Source organism: Hemicordylus capensis, chromosome 6, assembly GCF_027244095.1.
Source record: "Hemicordylus capensis ecotype Gifberg chromosome 6, rHemCap1.1.pri, whole genome shotgun sequence".
Lineage (NCBI taxonomy): Eukaryota > Metazoa > Chordata > Lepidosauria > Squamata > Cordylidae > Hemicordylus > Hemicordylus capensis.
The window spans coordinates 164,390,208-164,407,684 of record NC_069662.1 but is presented as its reverse complement, the minus strand read 5'-3'; the positions used below and the strand labels follow the sequence as shown (position 1 = coordinate 164,407,684).

The window sequence follows — 17,477 nt, the reverse complement described above, 5'->3', positions numbered from 1 at the left end:
TTGATGAGTACAGGCTCACCTTTGGCTCATTTTGATGTTATATTTTATGCGTTCACACCTTAAGGTCTGTGTACTGGGATATGTGACCATGGTCCTATAATTGTACGGTTTATTTTGGTTTCATTCTTGGGACGGGGAATTCTGCAACGTGCAAGTATTTCAGGAGTGAATACAATGTGCAACTGGCAGTTGGTGGCCCATTCTAAAGCAACCCAAGTGCAGAAATGCTCTGAACCAAGGGTTCCCAACCTTGGGTACTGCATAATGTAGTCCAGATGTTGTTTGGAACATAAGAAGCTGCCACATACTGAGTCAGACCTTTGGTCCATCTAGCTCAGTATTGTCTACACAGACTGGCAGCGGCTTCTCCAAGATTTCAGGCAGGAATTTCTCTCAGCCCTATCTTGGAGATGCTGCCAGGGAGGGAACTTGGAACCTTCTGCGTGCAATCAGACAGGTGCTCTTCCCAGAGTGGCCCCATCTCCTAAGGGGAATATCTGACAGTGCTCACACATGTAGTCCGTTCAAATGCAAACCAGGGCTGACCCTACTTGGCAAAGGGGACAATTCATGCTTGCTACCACAAGACCAGCTCTTTGTAAAAGTCCCCAACTTTGGGGGACCCTGCTTTATCCATTTCCTGTGAGAAAATTTGCCATCCAAGCAGCTGAGCTGTGCTGTCTGGGAGGGGTGCCCCAGACCCCTCCCCGTGGTGTTGAGGATAGTGGGGCAACTCTTGGATTGCAGGCAGCTGTCGTGTGGCGAGAGACTTCTGCAAATATGACTGCTGCAGGCAACCCCCTGGAGGGCTTGCAGTCAGCCCCAGTGTTCCATCTAACTAGGATTCCCAGATGTGGTTGACTACGACTCCCAGAATCCTCAGCAGGAAGGGCTTTTGCTTGGGGATTCTGGGAGTTGTAGTCAACAACATCTGGGAATGCTTGTTAGAGGGAACCCTGGTCAGGTCAGGTCTGCATTTCTGCAGCCACCAGGAGCAGATCCCCACGCAGTTTCCCTGCCTCCTTGTCTTTGGGCATGTTTTGGAATGATCCCTGGGGGTGAGGATACACATGGCAAGTGTTAGGCTGGAAACGGAATGCCAACTCTACACACAGCAAAGAACGCTGAGCAGAGAGCACTGGATTCCTGATGCTTCCTCCCTCCTGGATCTTTCCAGCAAGGGAGATGGAGATGCCGGGGAGGGAACTTGGGCCCTCGGATGCTCTTCCCATCAATATCATGCTGTCGACCATAAGACCAGCTCTCCTCCCATTGGGGTGAGAAGAATGGTGGCTGGACTACAGTATGGTGGCTGGGGATGATGGGAGTTGTAGTGGAGCACCACCTGAGGACCCAAGGTTGGGGACCCCTCTCCATAACGTCTGCACGATTCCTGACGCCCATAGAAATCGTTCTGCTGTGCGTCCACAGCCTGGTTGCTAACGTTCTCTCTCTGGTGCTCTCCTCCTCCTCCTTGCAGTGCTACCTTTACCTGTTCTACAGTTCAGCAAGGAAGATCAAGGTCTTTGTACTGTTTGTCACGGTCTGTCTATGCAACATCTACCTGTATGGATTAAGGAACATCTGGCAGATCCTTTTCCACATAGGCGTGGCTTCTCTTTCCTCACATCAGATACTGACACGGCAAGTTGTGGAGAAACAGCCGGACTTTGGAGTATGAACATAACTCTGGGGTTCCTTCTGTGGTTTTTGGGGTTTTTTTAAAAACAACTTTTGCTAGGGGGTATTTAATGCTGGTCAAAAATAGCTTAGGTAATAGGGTGGGGTTTTTAGCAGTGGTTCTCCCAAGGGTGTAGATGGTGGCATGAATAGTCATAGATTCATTGGGCTGGAAGAGGCGAGAAGGTTGGCTTGAGGCAGGATCCTCTACACCAGAGTAGGCAGCTATGGCTCTCCAGCTGTTGCTGAACTACCACTCCCATCATCCCCAGCCTCTGTGGCTGGGGATGATGGGAGTTGTAGTTCAGCGACACCTGAAGAGCCAAGGTTGCCCACCCCTGCTCAGCCTATCAGTCCTGTGCAGATTAATCCAGAGGATGGTCTGAAGATCGCTTGAAACAAAGCAGATCTGGGCCCCAGCAGTCCTACAGAGGGAGACCTTGTGGGGGTTTCCTGTCTGCTTCTTTGGGTTTTGAGCAGGCTGCAGCTGTCACCAGCCGGAAACATCCAACCTGGACCGTGGCATTTCCAAGCAGAGAGCAGACTACGAGACATAGGCTGCGTGGGATGACACCAGCGGGTCAACTCGCATCACACTACTGGGGGAGATGAAAAAAGGCTCGACAGTGCTGGTCCATGCTGCGTGCATTCTGAAACCTGTGAGAAGGAAACCCTAGAAATGTGCACCAGCTGATCAAACATCCCAGAGTTCCTTGGGTCCCCAGATGTTGTTGGACTACAGCTCCCATCATCCTCAGCCGCAATGGCTGGCATAGCAAGGATCACATGGTCTCCACCTGGCCTCAGCACACCCCAGTAGTCTCCTTGAATTGCTCTTCAAGTCAGCACACACTCTGCAGAATTGCGTGGTACACCCCTTGTATTGGGGCCACTTTAGACTGCAGGTAAGGGGTTCCTCTCCTCCTGAGTTCTCTGCACATAGAGGACATTCTCTGCATGTAGTGGGGGAAAGTTCTAGCCCTCTCCCTGACATTAGAAGCTCACCCTCCCTCCCTCCAGGGGAGAATTCAAATGTGCAGATTCCCCTCTGCTCTCTGCAGTGGTACTTTCCAGCAAGGCCAGTGCGGCATGGTTCTGCTTGATGTTTAGCTCAGCTCTCCATGATTGCAACGGTTGCACATGTCTTTCCAACGTGTAAAATTAGAAGATAGTCTTCGATTGTGTGGATCGAGCAGGAAAAGGAGCCCTAAACCCAGGCTGTGCGAACATCTCTCAATTGGGTTGGTCTAGATCAGACCTGCTCAACTTAGGCCCCCCAGCTGTTTTTGGACTACAGCTCCCATAATCCCCAGACACAGTGGCCAATAGCCAGGGATTATGGGAGTTGTAGGCGAACATCTGCCGGAGGACTGAAGTCGAGCAGCGCTGCTCTAGATCCTCAGGTAGCAAATACTAGCAGTGTGGATGGATAGAAACTGAATGCAAGGGATCTGGGGGGAAGATGCTGGCCCCGGAGAGGCTGCCTCCGTTCCCAGACAGGTTCCCAGAAGTCCCTGCTCTGCAGCATGGGCCCTTCACGAGGTGGTGTCCATGGCATGGAGCATCTCCCACCCTCAGATTCCAGCATTTCTAAGCCATGAGTAGGATTAAGGGAGCCTTCTGCGGGTTTATAGCAAAGGTCGATCTAAACGGTAGCTGATGCCTAATAACTGTGGTAGCTGGGGAGTGTCTGATACCAATGATAAGGCAAGGTTTGTGTGCTTTAAGCTAATCGTAATGGATAAGCTGCGGACAAACCCTAGGTACGGGTTAGAAGTCCCTGGGGGGAGTTTCCTCTCTCCCCCAATCAGCAGCTAGAGGTGCAACAGTCGAATTGAGAGCACCATGCTGACCCTGAACTTCAGCGGGCAATTTGCATGCTAGCTGTGCTCTCCTTGTGTCAACTTTCCACACATGCACACAGCCACAGATTTGCCGTGCAAATCTGCCGTGGGGGAAACGCCATGAACTGAACACCAGACATGAAGGCTGTTGTCACAAGCAGCCTAATCCAGGCTCGGGCAGCCCAGCCTGGGTAACTTCGGCTGCTCATGTGCAGCACTGGGACCTGTGTGGGTCCCGGCACTGCCCGCCCACCTGACCCAGCTTTTAACCCCAGCCTTTTACCAAGGTTAAGGGCGCGGGTGCACCCTTGACCTCGGTTCCGAGGTTGTGTGAGGGAGGGGCACCTTCTGGGATTCCCCTGTGCCTGTCGGATGTTGCAAGGGTTGCGTTAGGGAATTGGCGTACATCCTTTCTGGGGATGATGCAGCTCTAGGTGCCCACACAGAGATGGACACCCAGAGCACCCTTCACATGGGGTATCCCCCAATGCACTGTGCTCATTGCAGAGTGCATTGAGCGATACGTGGAGGCTGGGATGCATCGTTCCGGCCTCCAGAGGTCTGCGCTGCTTGGAGCACACGGACCGTTTGGGAGAGCCCGCTTTCCCTGCCCCATTATCATCATGTGTATAGCCTTAGGATGTGGCTGACAAGAATCAGAGAACCCTAAATGAGTAGAATCCCAGTTTTCATTTTTTTTAAATAAAATAAAGTTTCCAGTCCTCATTGATCAGGAAGTAGGGGGGCTGAGATGGGCTTCAGTCTCCACTTCCACTGCCTGCCAATACCTCATGGTCCATTCCCCCCCCGCTTCATATTGCACTATTTTGCAACAGAGTACCTAGACTTGTCATTATGAGAACTGCCTCTAACACAGGCTGTTCCCATCCACCATCAGCCCAAGTGGTATTGGTGTCATTTTTTTAGAGGGGAAAAAATCATTAAAATGTATTCTAGCAAAGGAGTATTTTCAGAATTGGCCATTTGCAGAACATTATCAGCAAAAACTACTTGGCCGCCTACTCCAAGTGAGCTGACACCTCCAAAGGGCTGCATGGGTTTGCCTTCCCTGCCGCCCGTGTTCCCTCTGACAGGGATTCCCAGATGCTGCGGACTACAATTCCCAGAAAACCCAAGCAAAAGCCATTGCAGCTGGGGATTCTGGGAGCTGTAGTCGACAACAGCTGGGAATCCCTGTTAGAAGGAACTCTGCCTGCCGCTCCTTGCCCGTCTGTGTCGCAGCTCAAATGAGTGAAAATGCCTCTTACCATACATTGGTATCTCCTTTCTACACCAAGGAGCTCTTGTGTGTCCTCTGCTTGCTGCCCCTGCTTGGACCACTTGTGCCAAACCGGTGAAACCCCCCCCTCCAGTCGACGATCGAACTAACGAACCGGCCCTGGTTTGAGGTGAATCAGTGTGGTCCAAACCGTTTGTGCGCACCCCTACCAGATGGAGAGCAGGGGCTTCTGGGGCCTGGCTGCAGCATAGACTTGCCTGCCTTCCAGCCTGCCTCTTCTGCATTGCACAGCTTCCTGATTAAGCAGACGAGAGGCCAAACCACAAAACAGCTGCTTTGTGCACTAGAGTGACACTGGCTGAGTCCTCACTGGTGCCAAGCCTGTACCTGGGCTGTACCACTTGATACGACAGGTGTGGACCCACATGACTGCTCCGTCCGAGAAAGAATTCCCTGCATGTAGGGGATGTTAGGGAGAAGGGTTCCAGCCTCGCTCTTTTCCTGGCATCTCCTTCTATGCATGCTGGGAATAGTGTTGGTCATAGGAGAAGTATTCAGTTACGTGGATTTCCACCTGCAGTTTGAAGTGGCACAGTGTGGATATAGGGTTGCCACCTCAGCAAGAACTATTTATTATTATTATTTTATTATTTACATTTTACATCCTGCTTTTCCTCCAAGGAGCCCAGAGCGGTGTACTACATACTTAGGTTTCTCCTCACAACAACCCTGTGAGGTAGGCTAGGCTGAGAGAGAAGTGACGGGCCCAGAGTCACCCAGCAAGTTTCATGGCTGAATGGGGATTTGAACTCGGGTCTCCCCGGTCCTTGTCCAGCACTCTAAGCACTACACCACGCTGGCTCTCCGAGTAGAAGACTAAGCCACAGTCTTATACTTTGGACTTCTGACATGCACTGCAAAGGTTACTCCCTCCCACACTCTGATATAAGCTCTCCCTTGGCTCTTAAAAGAATCTGTGATAAGTTAATATTAAGGAAAGCCGTCTTCCCCCTCCCCGTGATGGAGAGCAGAGCTGGCTCACTCTCAGTCGCAGATGCCCAAATTGCAGCTGCTTGGTGTGTGTGTGTGGGGAGGGGTTCTTTTTCTTTTTTGGTGATCCAAGTTTAACTTCTGAGCATGCACTTTTGAAAGTAGTAACTAGAACCACACCTCTCTCCGCCTCTGCTGCATTGTATATTCTGGTACTTAATATGTGGAAATATATATAATATATATATATGCCAGCGTTTACCATTTGTGAACCTTTTGATAACTTTTGGGAAAAGCTTTTTGAGTAACATTTTGATGCAGATTTTCTCAAGAGACCCGTCGGATTGAGAAGTTACGGATACCCTCCCATGCGATCCTTTGGATCTACAGTGACACATTCAATTGTGCCATCACGAGACATCGCACAAGCCATCCTTGTTGCATGGATTTGTCCCTCACAGAGGATTTCTGTTCTCTCTTGGCTGTGGGAAGCTTTTGGGTTGGGTTTTTGGTGGGGTTTTTTGGTCTTCAGCCAGCCTGAAATGAAAACGGAGGAGATTCACTGTTCCCTAAAATCTCATGGTGATGCATACTGAGATTTCATTGCTAATCTAACTGCTAATATCCACCTCATGGTATGCATTTGGTATGTGTCTGCACCTTTTTATAAAATGGAAGTTGTTTAAAACTCTGCCTCTGATCCTTGACAAACATTAAGGGGGGGCACTTAATTAATTAAACACTTAAGAAAAAAGACCACTTGCTGCAGTCTTCTTGGGACCAGTTCATTATGCAGAAGGGCACTGCCCTTTTGAATGCCCCAGTACAAAAATTCCCTGCTCGTTCGAATGCTAGCATGTTAGACAGAATTTCCCTGACCTGCTACCTTTTCATAAGCAGGGGATCTTTTGTGTGGCAGAGCATTTGTACGGCTAAAAGATGGGCCCCTCTGGATCTGGTCTATCTAGTCCTGCCTCCTGTTTCCCACGGTGGCCAACCATATGTCCCAGGGAGGCCCAGAAGTGAGCCACGTAGGCAAACAGCCCTCTCCCACAGTTGCTTCCTGATATCTCAGGGCTTCACAGACTTGGGTCCCCAGCTGTTGTTGGACTACAGCTCCCATCATCCTCAGCTCCACTGGCCAATGACATTGGAGCTGGGGCTGATGGGAGTTGTAGTCCAACAACAGTGGAGGACCCAAGATTGAGAAGCCCTAAAGCAACTATTATTCCCAGTAGTATGCCTTGGAACCTAGCTTGCAAATTGTATCTCTCGCTTGGAAATAGCTCTTACTTGAAAATCAGAGTCATTGAAATAAATTGGACTTGACTTTCCAAGGCAATGGATCTGGGTTTTTGCTGGCCACTGTGCCAATCCTCATGCAAAGTTCCACTCACCAACATGGCAGGGGAAGCAATCAAAGGCTCATGTGCAGAACAAAACGGCAGTTTGGGTGCCTTTTATGTCCCTGGTTTAGTTTAGTGTTAAAAATGCAGAGCTAGCAGCTGAAGACACTCCTGTGAGGCCGCTCCTTGGGGTGGGCTTTTCTCAAGCTGCCATAACACAGCCTGACATTTATGAGGGTGACTCCTGCCATGCAGAGAGGGCACATTTGCAGCCTTGTTTGTCCTCTTCTCAATAATCCCAGTCTGGTTAGGTTCCTCCTTTGTATTTTGCAGATGAGAAACTGAGGCTAAGAGAACGATCTGCCCAGAGCAAGGCTTTGAGGCATAGTTCCCCATGCTCAAGACCACACTATCCTCCTCAACTACCCTGGTCACTTAAAAAAAATAAATTGGTATTGCATCTTTTAATGGAGCAGGACGATGTTTGATGTATTTATTTCAAGTCTTTCTGAGAGTTTTTTTTTAAAAGCATTGTCTGCTGCTCTGATGGGGAAATTCATTCTACTCTACTGCAAGAAGGCTTCGGCAGAATGGAAATTTGGGCCTAGATCGTACGAAGATGGTACATCTGTGTCTGGGCTGTGCCGTATTGGATTGCAGGCAGGCTCTCTGAATGCTACTCTGTACCAAGGAATTCCCTGCATGTAAAAAATCACTATATCAAGGAAGAGGCTAGGCTAAAGCCCTATTCCCTGGCATAGCTTTCCATGTGAAGGGATTTTCTTTCTGTTACTGAGTGTTTGTTGCTACCAACTGTCTGAAGTTGTATAGCTCAGGCATACGTGTATCCCTGCAGTGAGAATTAGTGTTTGGACTATATCCTAATGTCCATGTGACATAGCCTGGCTGCTCTTGGGCCATAAACCCTCTATTTCCCCCTCAAATTGGACTGAAGACCAAAACAAATTGGTAAGGGAGCTCAGTCAGCTTTGTCGAAAAAAGGCAGAGTTGAGGTTATGTTGTGAACACAGATTGCAGGATTATCTCTGCTTTAGTGCTACTTTGTGGTCTGGAAAATCTGTCTCGCACCTGCCCAATTTCCGCTTCCTCATCCTTCATCTTGGTTTTCCTTCCAGATAAAAGCCAACACGTTTGTTCAGAGCAAACAGTGCTACAGCTGGAGAGATTGCTGGAGATATTAGCCATATCAGGCTCCTGCATGCACCCCCCACCCTTTAAAAAAAATTAATTTTTAAACCAAAGATATTCCCAACTCTTTTTGGAAAGGGGGCATTGGTTTTTTGGAGGGAAACATTTTTGCACTGTATGAAGAAGACTGACCTTGTGTTGATTTCTGTAAAGTCATTTTTGCATGAGTGTATAATATGTATATAACGAACAGACCATTAGAGCAAAAGAATAAATGACATTTTTTGTATTTACTGGCCAATTGTAATCTGTACAGCTTGGGTAAGAGAGGCACAAGCCTCGCTTGCCTTCCCTTGACCTTCTGGTCGCTTGCTACATTCTTTTGCTACCCCTGCTAACTGAGCAAAGAGGCACCTTTTCAAAGTAGTGATTCTCTTATATTTAGCAGGGGGAGAGCAACTGGCCCTATCCAACCCTAGCACAGCATCCCTCCAGTGGCTGTTGCTGGTATTTGCCTGTTGCTATTTCTTTGGGGGCAGGGAGCCATCTTATTTATGTAGTATTTGTTTTTCTGTATAAACCGCTTTGAGAACTTCGGTTGAAGAGCAGTATATAAATATTTGTAGTAGTAGTAGTAACCTGTCTGACACAGCTCTGTCCAGGTTTGCCACATTTGTCAGAGAGAATTCCTAGACACAACCATCCAGGAGGGAGGTGTGCACAAGTTTTTTGACTAGGATTGACATTTTTAAAACCTTAAATTTTTGCCGCGGGGTTGGAAAGAATTCCAAGTTCCAAGGTTCCAAGTTCTCTCCCTGGCAGCATCTCCAAGATAGGGCTGAGAGAGACTCCTGCCTGCAACCCTGGAGAAGCCGCTGCCAGTCTGTGTAGACAATACTGAGCGAGATGGAGCAAGGGTCTGACTCAGTGCATGGCAGCTGATGTTGCAGAGAGGTTGCTCTCTGTTACATCTGAATTCAGACATTTGGGGGAGCGGAACTGTGGGTGCATTGGATCTGTGGTTCCGTGTTACGTGTGAATGAGGCCAAAGAGTAAGAACATGGGGCTTTTAAACACTGATACCTTGTATCTACAATGCCTGGAGAGAAGCACCAGAAAAATGGGTAACCTTCATTAAAGCAATTTTCCTGCTCTCCAACCTGCACACTTCATACCCACAAAGTCACTTTCCCTATATCCTGCAGAGGATGTCCAGTTCTTGGACCGTCCTAGCCATGCAACCCTAGCTATGCTGAACCCGAGCTTCACAACTCAGTGGGGTCCTAATGTAAGATACATAGGCCACGCATAATTCAAGAGAACTTTCTTTGGATGATGGAAGCCGATAAAGAGCAGCATGAGAGGAGAGCTGGTCTGGTGGTAGCAAGCATGACTTGTCGCCTTAGCTAAGCAGGGTAAATACAGGTATAACCGTATTTGTTTTTTAGGGGGTCATCTTAAATTCAGGGTTGTCTTCTATTCGGGTAAATACGGCTGTGCCACTTCACCAGCAACGATCCATTTTGGGGGTGGTATTCTGACAGGAGCAGTCCAGCGATAGGGAAACCAGGCCAATGTCTGCAGCGCTCGCATTCTAGGGGTGCCCTGCTCCAGCTGTGCAGAGATTTCCAAGAGGGAGCTGCTACCTGCATTCCTGGAGGGGTTGCACGGAGGCCGCTTTGCTGCAGATTGACTGGCTGATAGACCTCGTGTTCGACGGGTAGAAAAATGGCACCTGCTTCACAGGGGATAGACTATCCACAGATGAATAGACTTTCGGCCTGCATTCGCTGCCCAGAGCACAGACACAGTGGTAAAGGGGAGGAAGGACAGAAATTTATTTATTTATTTATTTATTTTTACATTTCTATACCGCCTTTCGTTAAAAGAAAACCCCAAGGCGGTTTACAAAAATTAAAACATACAATAAAAAGCAATAAAAACATCAAGCTAAAAACATATAAAACAAGCATAAAAACAAGACAACAAATAAAAACACACAGAAGCAGCAGTAAAAATGATTATGTAAAAGCCTGGGTAAAAAGCCAGATCTTTAAAAGCTTCCTAAAAGCTGTGATAGAGTCTGAGGAGCGAATGGCCACTGGGAGAGCATTCCAGAGTCTAGGAGCAGCAACAGAGAAGGCCCTGTCCTGAGTGCACCACAGCCGGGCCTCCCTCATTGTTGGCACCTGGAGCAGGGTCCCCTCAGATGTCCTCGTCAAGCAGGCAGCAACCCTTGGGAGCAGGCGGTCCCTCAAATATCCTGGGCCCAAACCGTTAAGGGCTTTAAAGGTCAAAACCAGCACCTTGAATTGGACCCGGAAACGAACCGGTAGCCAGTGCAGCTCTTTCAAAATGGGGGTGATATGTTCCCAACGGGCAGCTCCGGATAAAACCCTCGCTGCCGCGTTTTGCACTAGCTGCAGTTTCCGGATATTCCTCAAGGGCAGCCCCAGGTAGAGCGCGTTACAGTAATCCAGCCGCGATGTGACTAAGGCGTGGGTAACCGTGGCCAGATCTGCCTTCTCGAGAAAGGGACGCAGCTGACGCACCACCAAAGCCGTGCGAAGGCACCCCTGGCCACCGCCTCTACCTGAGCTTCCAAAAGTAGAGCCGGGTCCAGTAGTACCCCCAAGCTGCGTACTTGCTCCTTCAAGGGGAGTGCAACCCCATCCAGAACCGGTAAAATCTCCTCATCCCGACTGGCTCTCCTACTGACCAACAGTACCTCCATCTTATCTGGATTCAAATCTGGATAACAAATTTCAGTTTGTTAGCCCACATCCAACCCATCACGGCCTCCAGCCCCCGATTCAGGACATCCACCCCCTCCCTAGGATCAGATGACAAGGAGAGATAGAGCTGAGTGTCATCCGCATATTGCTGACAACTCAGTCCAAATCCCCGGATGACCTCTCCCAGCGGCTTCATGTAGATGTTAAACAGCATGGGGGACAAGACCGAACCCTGCGGGACCCCACAGGCCAACGGCCACGGGGCCGAGCAGTAGTCCCCCAGCACCACCTTCTGGGCCCTCCCCTCAAGAAAGGACCGGAACCACTGCAACGCAGTGCCTCCGATTCCCATACTCGAGAGGCGGCCCAGAAGGATACCATGGTCGATGGTATCGAACGCCACTGAGAGGTCCAGCAGAACCAACAGGGACGCACTCCCCCTGTCTAGTTCCCAGCGTAGGTCATCCACTAGAGCGACCAAGGCAGTCTCAGTCCCATAGCAGGGCTGCTCCAAGACATTTTTCTGCCGAAGGACAACAGGGTGCCTCCCTGTCAACAGAGGCACTCAAATCCCCAGACCTTGGGGCCCCAGTCCATGGCTTCCAACGTCTGGGAGTGGGGGGGGGCTCCAAATGGCCAGGGGGGCCACCCTGCCCCTGCCCCGCTGTGCCAAACCTCCGTTTTGTTTTGATTCCAGCCACCATGCGCCCAAGGGCTTCTGCCAAGGGGTGAGCCCAGTGGTGGTGGTCGGAGCGACGCTGAGCCTCTCCCTTCAGCCCAGCCTCTTTCTAACGACAAGGTGCGCCTGCACATTCATTCATTCATTTATTCATTCATTCAATTTCTATACCGCCCTTCCAAAAATGGCTCAGGGTGGCTTACACAGAAAAATAACAAATAAGTAAGATGGATCCCTGTCCCCAAAGGGCTGAAAATCTAAAAAGAAGCATAAGATAGACACCAGCCACAGGCACTGGAGGTCCTGTGCTGGGCGTGGAGAGGGCCAGTTACTCTCCCCCAGCTAAATAAAGAGAATCACCACGTTAAAAGGTGCCTCTCTTTGACCAGTTAGCAGGGGATGATACTTATGCATAAATAAATAAGATGGCTCCCTGTCCCCAAAGGGCTCACAATCTAAAAAGAAACATAAGATAGACACCAGCTACAGTCACTGGAGGGGTGCTGTGCTGGGGGTGGAGAGGGCCAGTTACTCTCCCCCTGCTCAATAAAGAGAATCACCGTGTTAAAAGGTGCCAGTTGAGGGAGATCGCCGCATGCTTGTGATGTCACAGGCCTGCAACGATCTCTCCCAACTGCGCAGGCGTGCCTCACGGTTAGAAAGAGACGCTGGGCCGAACGGACAGGCCCAGTGCCACGCTGGCTGCTGCCGGGGTGGGTGGGGGGAGAGGATTGCCGAGCTCACCCCCCTGGCAGCCACCGCTCAGCTGCATGATGGCGGAAATAAAAACAAAACAAAATGGAGGTTCGGTGCGGCAGGAGGGGCAGTCCCTCGCAGTGGGGGCAGTCTGGGTGCCAAAATTGCCTAGGTGCGCTCCTGCCTGTCAGTGAACAGCATGCCCAAGCAGGATGAAGATGGGCAATGGCCATGCACAATAGGCTGGCAACTCTGGTGGTGGTGATGGGGGGGCAGCCCTCCCCCGTGCCCCTCCCCACACCCACTGAGGCCGCCTCACTCTGCCTCATGGAAGGGGTGCCCTTGCACAGGCACATCAGGGAAACATAGACTACTACCCCACAGGGTTGTTGTGAGGTTAAAGTGTAGTGACCCTGTGTACACTGCTCTGAGCTCCCGGCAGGAAGGGTGATGTACACATTTGAGAAATAAACAGACTATAAGCATGCATGAAGAGTTGAAAGAGAGCCTTCATTTACCGGCTCTTTAAACATCCTGCTGGTAGAATAAGGGGGTGTAACCGTCTTGTTAAGCATCTGGCCCTCAACCTTCTCTCTCTGTGGGAAACGCTTTCCTTGAGCATCTGCCTTTCAGGCACAAGAGGGCAGCAGTCTACCAAAGAACATGGCATGAGCGGGAAAAGGACAGATAATAGTCAGGGGGCTACAGAATCGGCCAGTCCTTCTAGTCTGACTTTCTGCTGTTCATAAGTTCTTACTCTTAAGTTCAAAGAAACATTGGTAAAGTAATGCAGAGGTGTTGAGGTGACCCTTCCTTTGTCCAAGAGAGTAAAGGTAAAGCGTGCCAAGTCGATTTCAACTCCTGGCGCCCACAGAGCCCTGTGGTTGTCTTTGGTAGAATCCAGGAGGGGTTGACCACTGCCTCCTCCCACGCAGTGTGAGATGTTGCCTTTCAGCATCTTCCGATATCGCTGCTGCCTGATGTAGTACCAGCAGGGATTTGAACCGGCAACCTTCTGCTTGTTAGTCAAGCATTTCCCCGCTGCCCCACTTAAGGTGGCTGTCCAAGAGAGTAGAGGCCCTAAAAGTTTCCCAGCTGGCCCTTCACATAGCCCCTGATCCTAAACATTCCCACTAGCCTACACACACACACACTACACCCAAGGTATGCTTCATCCCCTTTATTGGGGGTGGGGCCATAGCTCAAGTGGAGGTCCCAGGTTCAATCCCTGGCAGCATCTCCAGGTAGGGCTGGGAAAAGACTCCTGCCTGAGACCTTGGAGAGCTTCTGACAGTCAGAGTAGGCAATACTGAGCTAAATGGACCAGGGACTGACTCGGTATAAGGCAGCTTCCTATGTTCCTGAGACACAGGGCAAGAACCCTCAAGCATCCGCTCCCCGTATAAGATATTTGCGGGGGGGGGGGGAGTGCGTACCCACATGTATGTTAAGAACATAAGAACAGCCCTGCTGGATCAGGCCCAGGAAGCCCATCTAGTCCAGCATCCTGTTTCACACAGTGGCCCACCAGATGCCGCTGGAAGCCTACAGGCAGGAGTGGAGGGCATGCCCTCTCTCCTGCTGTGACTCCCCTGCAACTGGTACTCAGAGGCACCCCGCCCCCGAGGCTGGAGGTGGCCCACAGCCCTCCTACTAGTAGCCGTTGATAATAAGAATGTTGACTGTATATCTTCAGGGAAGGCAGGATATTTATTTATTAGGTTTATAGGCTGCTTTTTTGTAGAACAGGGCTCAAAAGTGGCATCCAATAAGGATGGAAAGCAACAAAACACAATGGAAAAAGAAATGTTTCAACCCTCATAAAAGTTCGGATGTCCAAGAGAGCTTAAGAGCAACAGCCAAGTCACAAAGAAAATTGTTATCTGAAGAAAAAAGTTTTAACCAAGTGGCAGAAGACAAACCTGGTGTGTGTGTGGGGGGAGGCATTTGGAGTTTCAGTGGGATTGTTTAACTGATTTTGAGGTTTTAAATGTGATTTTAATGGAGTTTTACTGTATTTTAACTTTTGTAAACTGGATGTCTTGTGAAAGGCGGTATAAAAATTGAATGGATGGATGGATGGATGACAACAGTGCTTGGAACCAGTGAACTGGCCCAAAATATGGATTATCATCCTGGAGTCCCCAGATTTTGTTGGATTGCAACTTTCATCATTCCCAGCCACAATGGGGATGATGGGAGTTGTAGTCCAACAACATCTGTGGTCTCAGAATTTGAATCCCCCGATATAGATAATCACATGTGGCCTCAGAGACAGAGCTGAGGGCTGACTTATTTGTGTCCTGCCTAAGTGGCACCTCTAGGCTGCCAATAAAGACACAGGAGCACAGCCAGCACAAGCCTTGGCAACCCTAGCTGGTCCCAATCAAGTTTTAACCAGTTTCGTTTACCTTTAATTTCCCCCATATAGCCGGAAGGTCTCTTTTTTAAAACTAAAAAAAAAAAAAAAGATGGAAGAGATTGAAGATAAAAGGCCTCTGAAAGAAAAGGGGGGGGGGAGAAGATTAAAACTGGGATGTTCACCCTTCGGGCCTCCGAAGCAATATTGCTTTATTCTGAGGCTCTTGATCCAAGCATGAAAATTTTCTGATTGTGTTAGCTTGAAAAAGAAGTTCTTTAGCCTCATGGCTGTGGAGAGAATATTAAATGATTGTGCTCATAAAAAGAAGAAAAGGAGGAGGAGAAGTAGTAGTAATAATAATAAAAAATACATAATAAAAAATAAATAATAATAATAATAAATAAATAACAGCAACAATATTGATAATAAAATTCAGCCAGCCCAGGTCCTTGGGAAGGACTCAGTGTCTGGATAAAACAAACCAGTCAATAGCACCTGACTGACTGTGTAAATAAATAATAATAATAATACCCCCAGTGAGGCACTACCTTGGTGTGGTTGTGGGGCTTGCGTGCTCTGAGGAAGGTGAGAGCTATGCCAGAGGTCCAACCATACTGGACAGGTCTTACCAGAGAAGCCAGACAAAGAGTGCCTCTCCCATCAACAATATGGTGAGACATAACTTTAATAAATCTATACCGGATCGGTCGTCGCCCGGGTCAACAAGGACCGTTCCAGGTGCTGGAGTCCCTGGACATCTGGTGGCAAGTGGGCAACAGGACTCAGGATCTTCAGTTGAGCAACCAGGGCTGGAGACTGCAAGGTTACTGGAAGAAACGTCGCTTAACCAGAAAAAATATATGAAAAATGCCAACAAGGAAATAATGATCTGCTATTACAAGTCTAGTCCAATTAGAAGAGGTTATTTTAAAAGAATGTACCAAATTTGGAAGGAGAAGCATCCAGATACAGAAATAACAGAACAAAGGCTAGCAGACCAGAGAAGATTCATAATAAGAAATAAAGTATTCACAGAAGTTGAGCTGGAAGAACTGCAAAGAGCAACACAGGCTCAAGATATGGAAGAAGAATTACCATCAACTGAGGAAGTTGCTCAGGCACAGGTGGAGGAGGTGTTGGAAATAGAGGATGCCACTGTTGCTGAACTGTTTCAAAATCAAAACCAAGCAACCTCCCCTTTACCTTCACCTCAAAAACCTGAATGCCCTTTAACAGAAAAGCAACAAGAACTAAAGCAAAAAATAACTGAGCACATGAACCAAACAACCACCAGGGTTCGACTTCCAGCTCTAAAAACAGTTGCCAAAAAACAACTTGCTCAGGCATTAAAAGATGTAAATACTACACTTGCAGAAATAACAACCAATAATTTGCAAGAAACAAACCAACTAATGTACAGTGCAGCAACAATAACAACACAAGAGCTCGGATATAAGATCAGTGGGCCTGAAAAAAAAAGCAAGTAGTACATCACCTAAATGGAAGATTAGATTAGAAAATAAAATCACCAGATCAGATGCTAGTAAATGGAAAGATATGAAAGACAAGAAGCTGAAGAATGAAAACACCAAACAGTATCTGATCCAAAAATACCACCTAGATTCAAGGAAAATTAAAGAAGTCCTGGAAATAATAAAGCAGCAAATAACAGCAGTGTCAAAGAAGATTAGCAGATACGAAGCCAGAATTGCACAACACAGGCAGAATCTCCAATTCCAGATTCTGAATTCCAGAATCAGAGACGTTTCTACCAAAGCATAGAAGGAGAAACTGCAAGAAACCTAGAAACACCAAATAAAGAAGAAACAGTGCAATTCTGGGGGAAATTATGGGACAATGCAATAGATTATAATAAAAAAGCAGGCTGAGTAAAAGAGGTCAAAACATGTAACCAACAAATGCAAGATCTAATAATAACACCAGAATTAATAAGTGAAAGAGCAAAGAAAATTAAAAATTGGACTGCACCAGGCGACGATGAACTGCATGGCTTTTGGTTTAAACACCTAACAAGCCTTCATAAACAACTCTCAAAACAGTTCAATCACATTTTGCAAGGAGGTGATATTGAACAATGGCTAACAACTGGGAAAACTCATCTCGTAATGAAAGACCCAGCAAAAAGGTGCAGTTCCAAGTAATTATAGACCGATCACCTGCCTGCCAACCATGTTCAAATTATTAACTGGAATAATAGCAGATGAAGTAATGCAACACTTATTAACTAACAAACAGCTTCCAGTTGAACAGAAAGGAAATTGTCCAAACACCAGAGGCTCAAAAGACCAGCTGCTGATTGACAAAATGATTTTAGAAAATTGCAAGAGAAGAAAAACCAATCTAAGTGTTGCATGGATTGACTACAAGAAAGCCTTCGACTCATTGCCTCACACATGGATACTAAAATGTTTAGAAACAACTGGTGTCAGCAAAAACATTCAGATATTTATATAAAAAAGCAATGAGCATGTGGAGTACACAGTTAACAATCAATGGCGAGACCCTTGGACAGGTTAGCATTAGAAGAGGTATTTTCCAAGGGGACTCACTATCCCCTCTCTTGTTTGTAATCGCCATGACTCCACTTTCACAAATACTAAACAAAACAGGCCTCGGATACCAAACATCTAAAACATCCAGTAAAATCAACCATCTGCTGTACATGGATGATCTGAAGTTGTATGGAAAGTCCCAATCAGAAATCGAATCACTGCTAACACTGTCCGTATATTCAG

At 48.0% G+C, this 17,477-nt stretch overlaps 1 protein-coding gene across 4 annotated transcripts in view; it reads left to right on the top strand.

The window, feature by feature from the left end:
- SEC22C (SEC22 homolog C, vesicle trafficking protein) overlaps nucleotides 1-17,477 on the top strand; it is a 37,791-nt gene that overhangs the window by 12,214 nt on the left and 8,100 nt on the right. For 2 of the 4 annotated variants that reach the window (XM_053264778.1, XM_053264777.1), the window contains exon 7: nucleotides 1,481-8,538. The exons of 1 other annotated variant lie outside the window; for it this stretch is intronic. In XM_053264778.1, coding sequence (XP_053120753.1) covers nucleotides 1,481-1,681 — 201 coding nt within the window. In that variant the 3' untranslated portion in view covers nucleotides 1,682-8,538. Of the gene's footprint in view, nucleotides 1-1,480; nucleotides 8,539-17,477 lie in introns of those variants that run through there. One more of the 4 variants, XR_008310289.1, reaches the window with a different exon arrangement.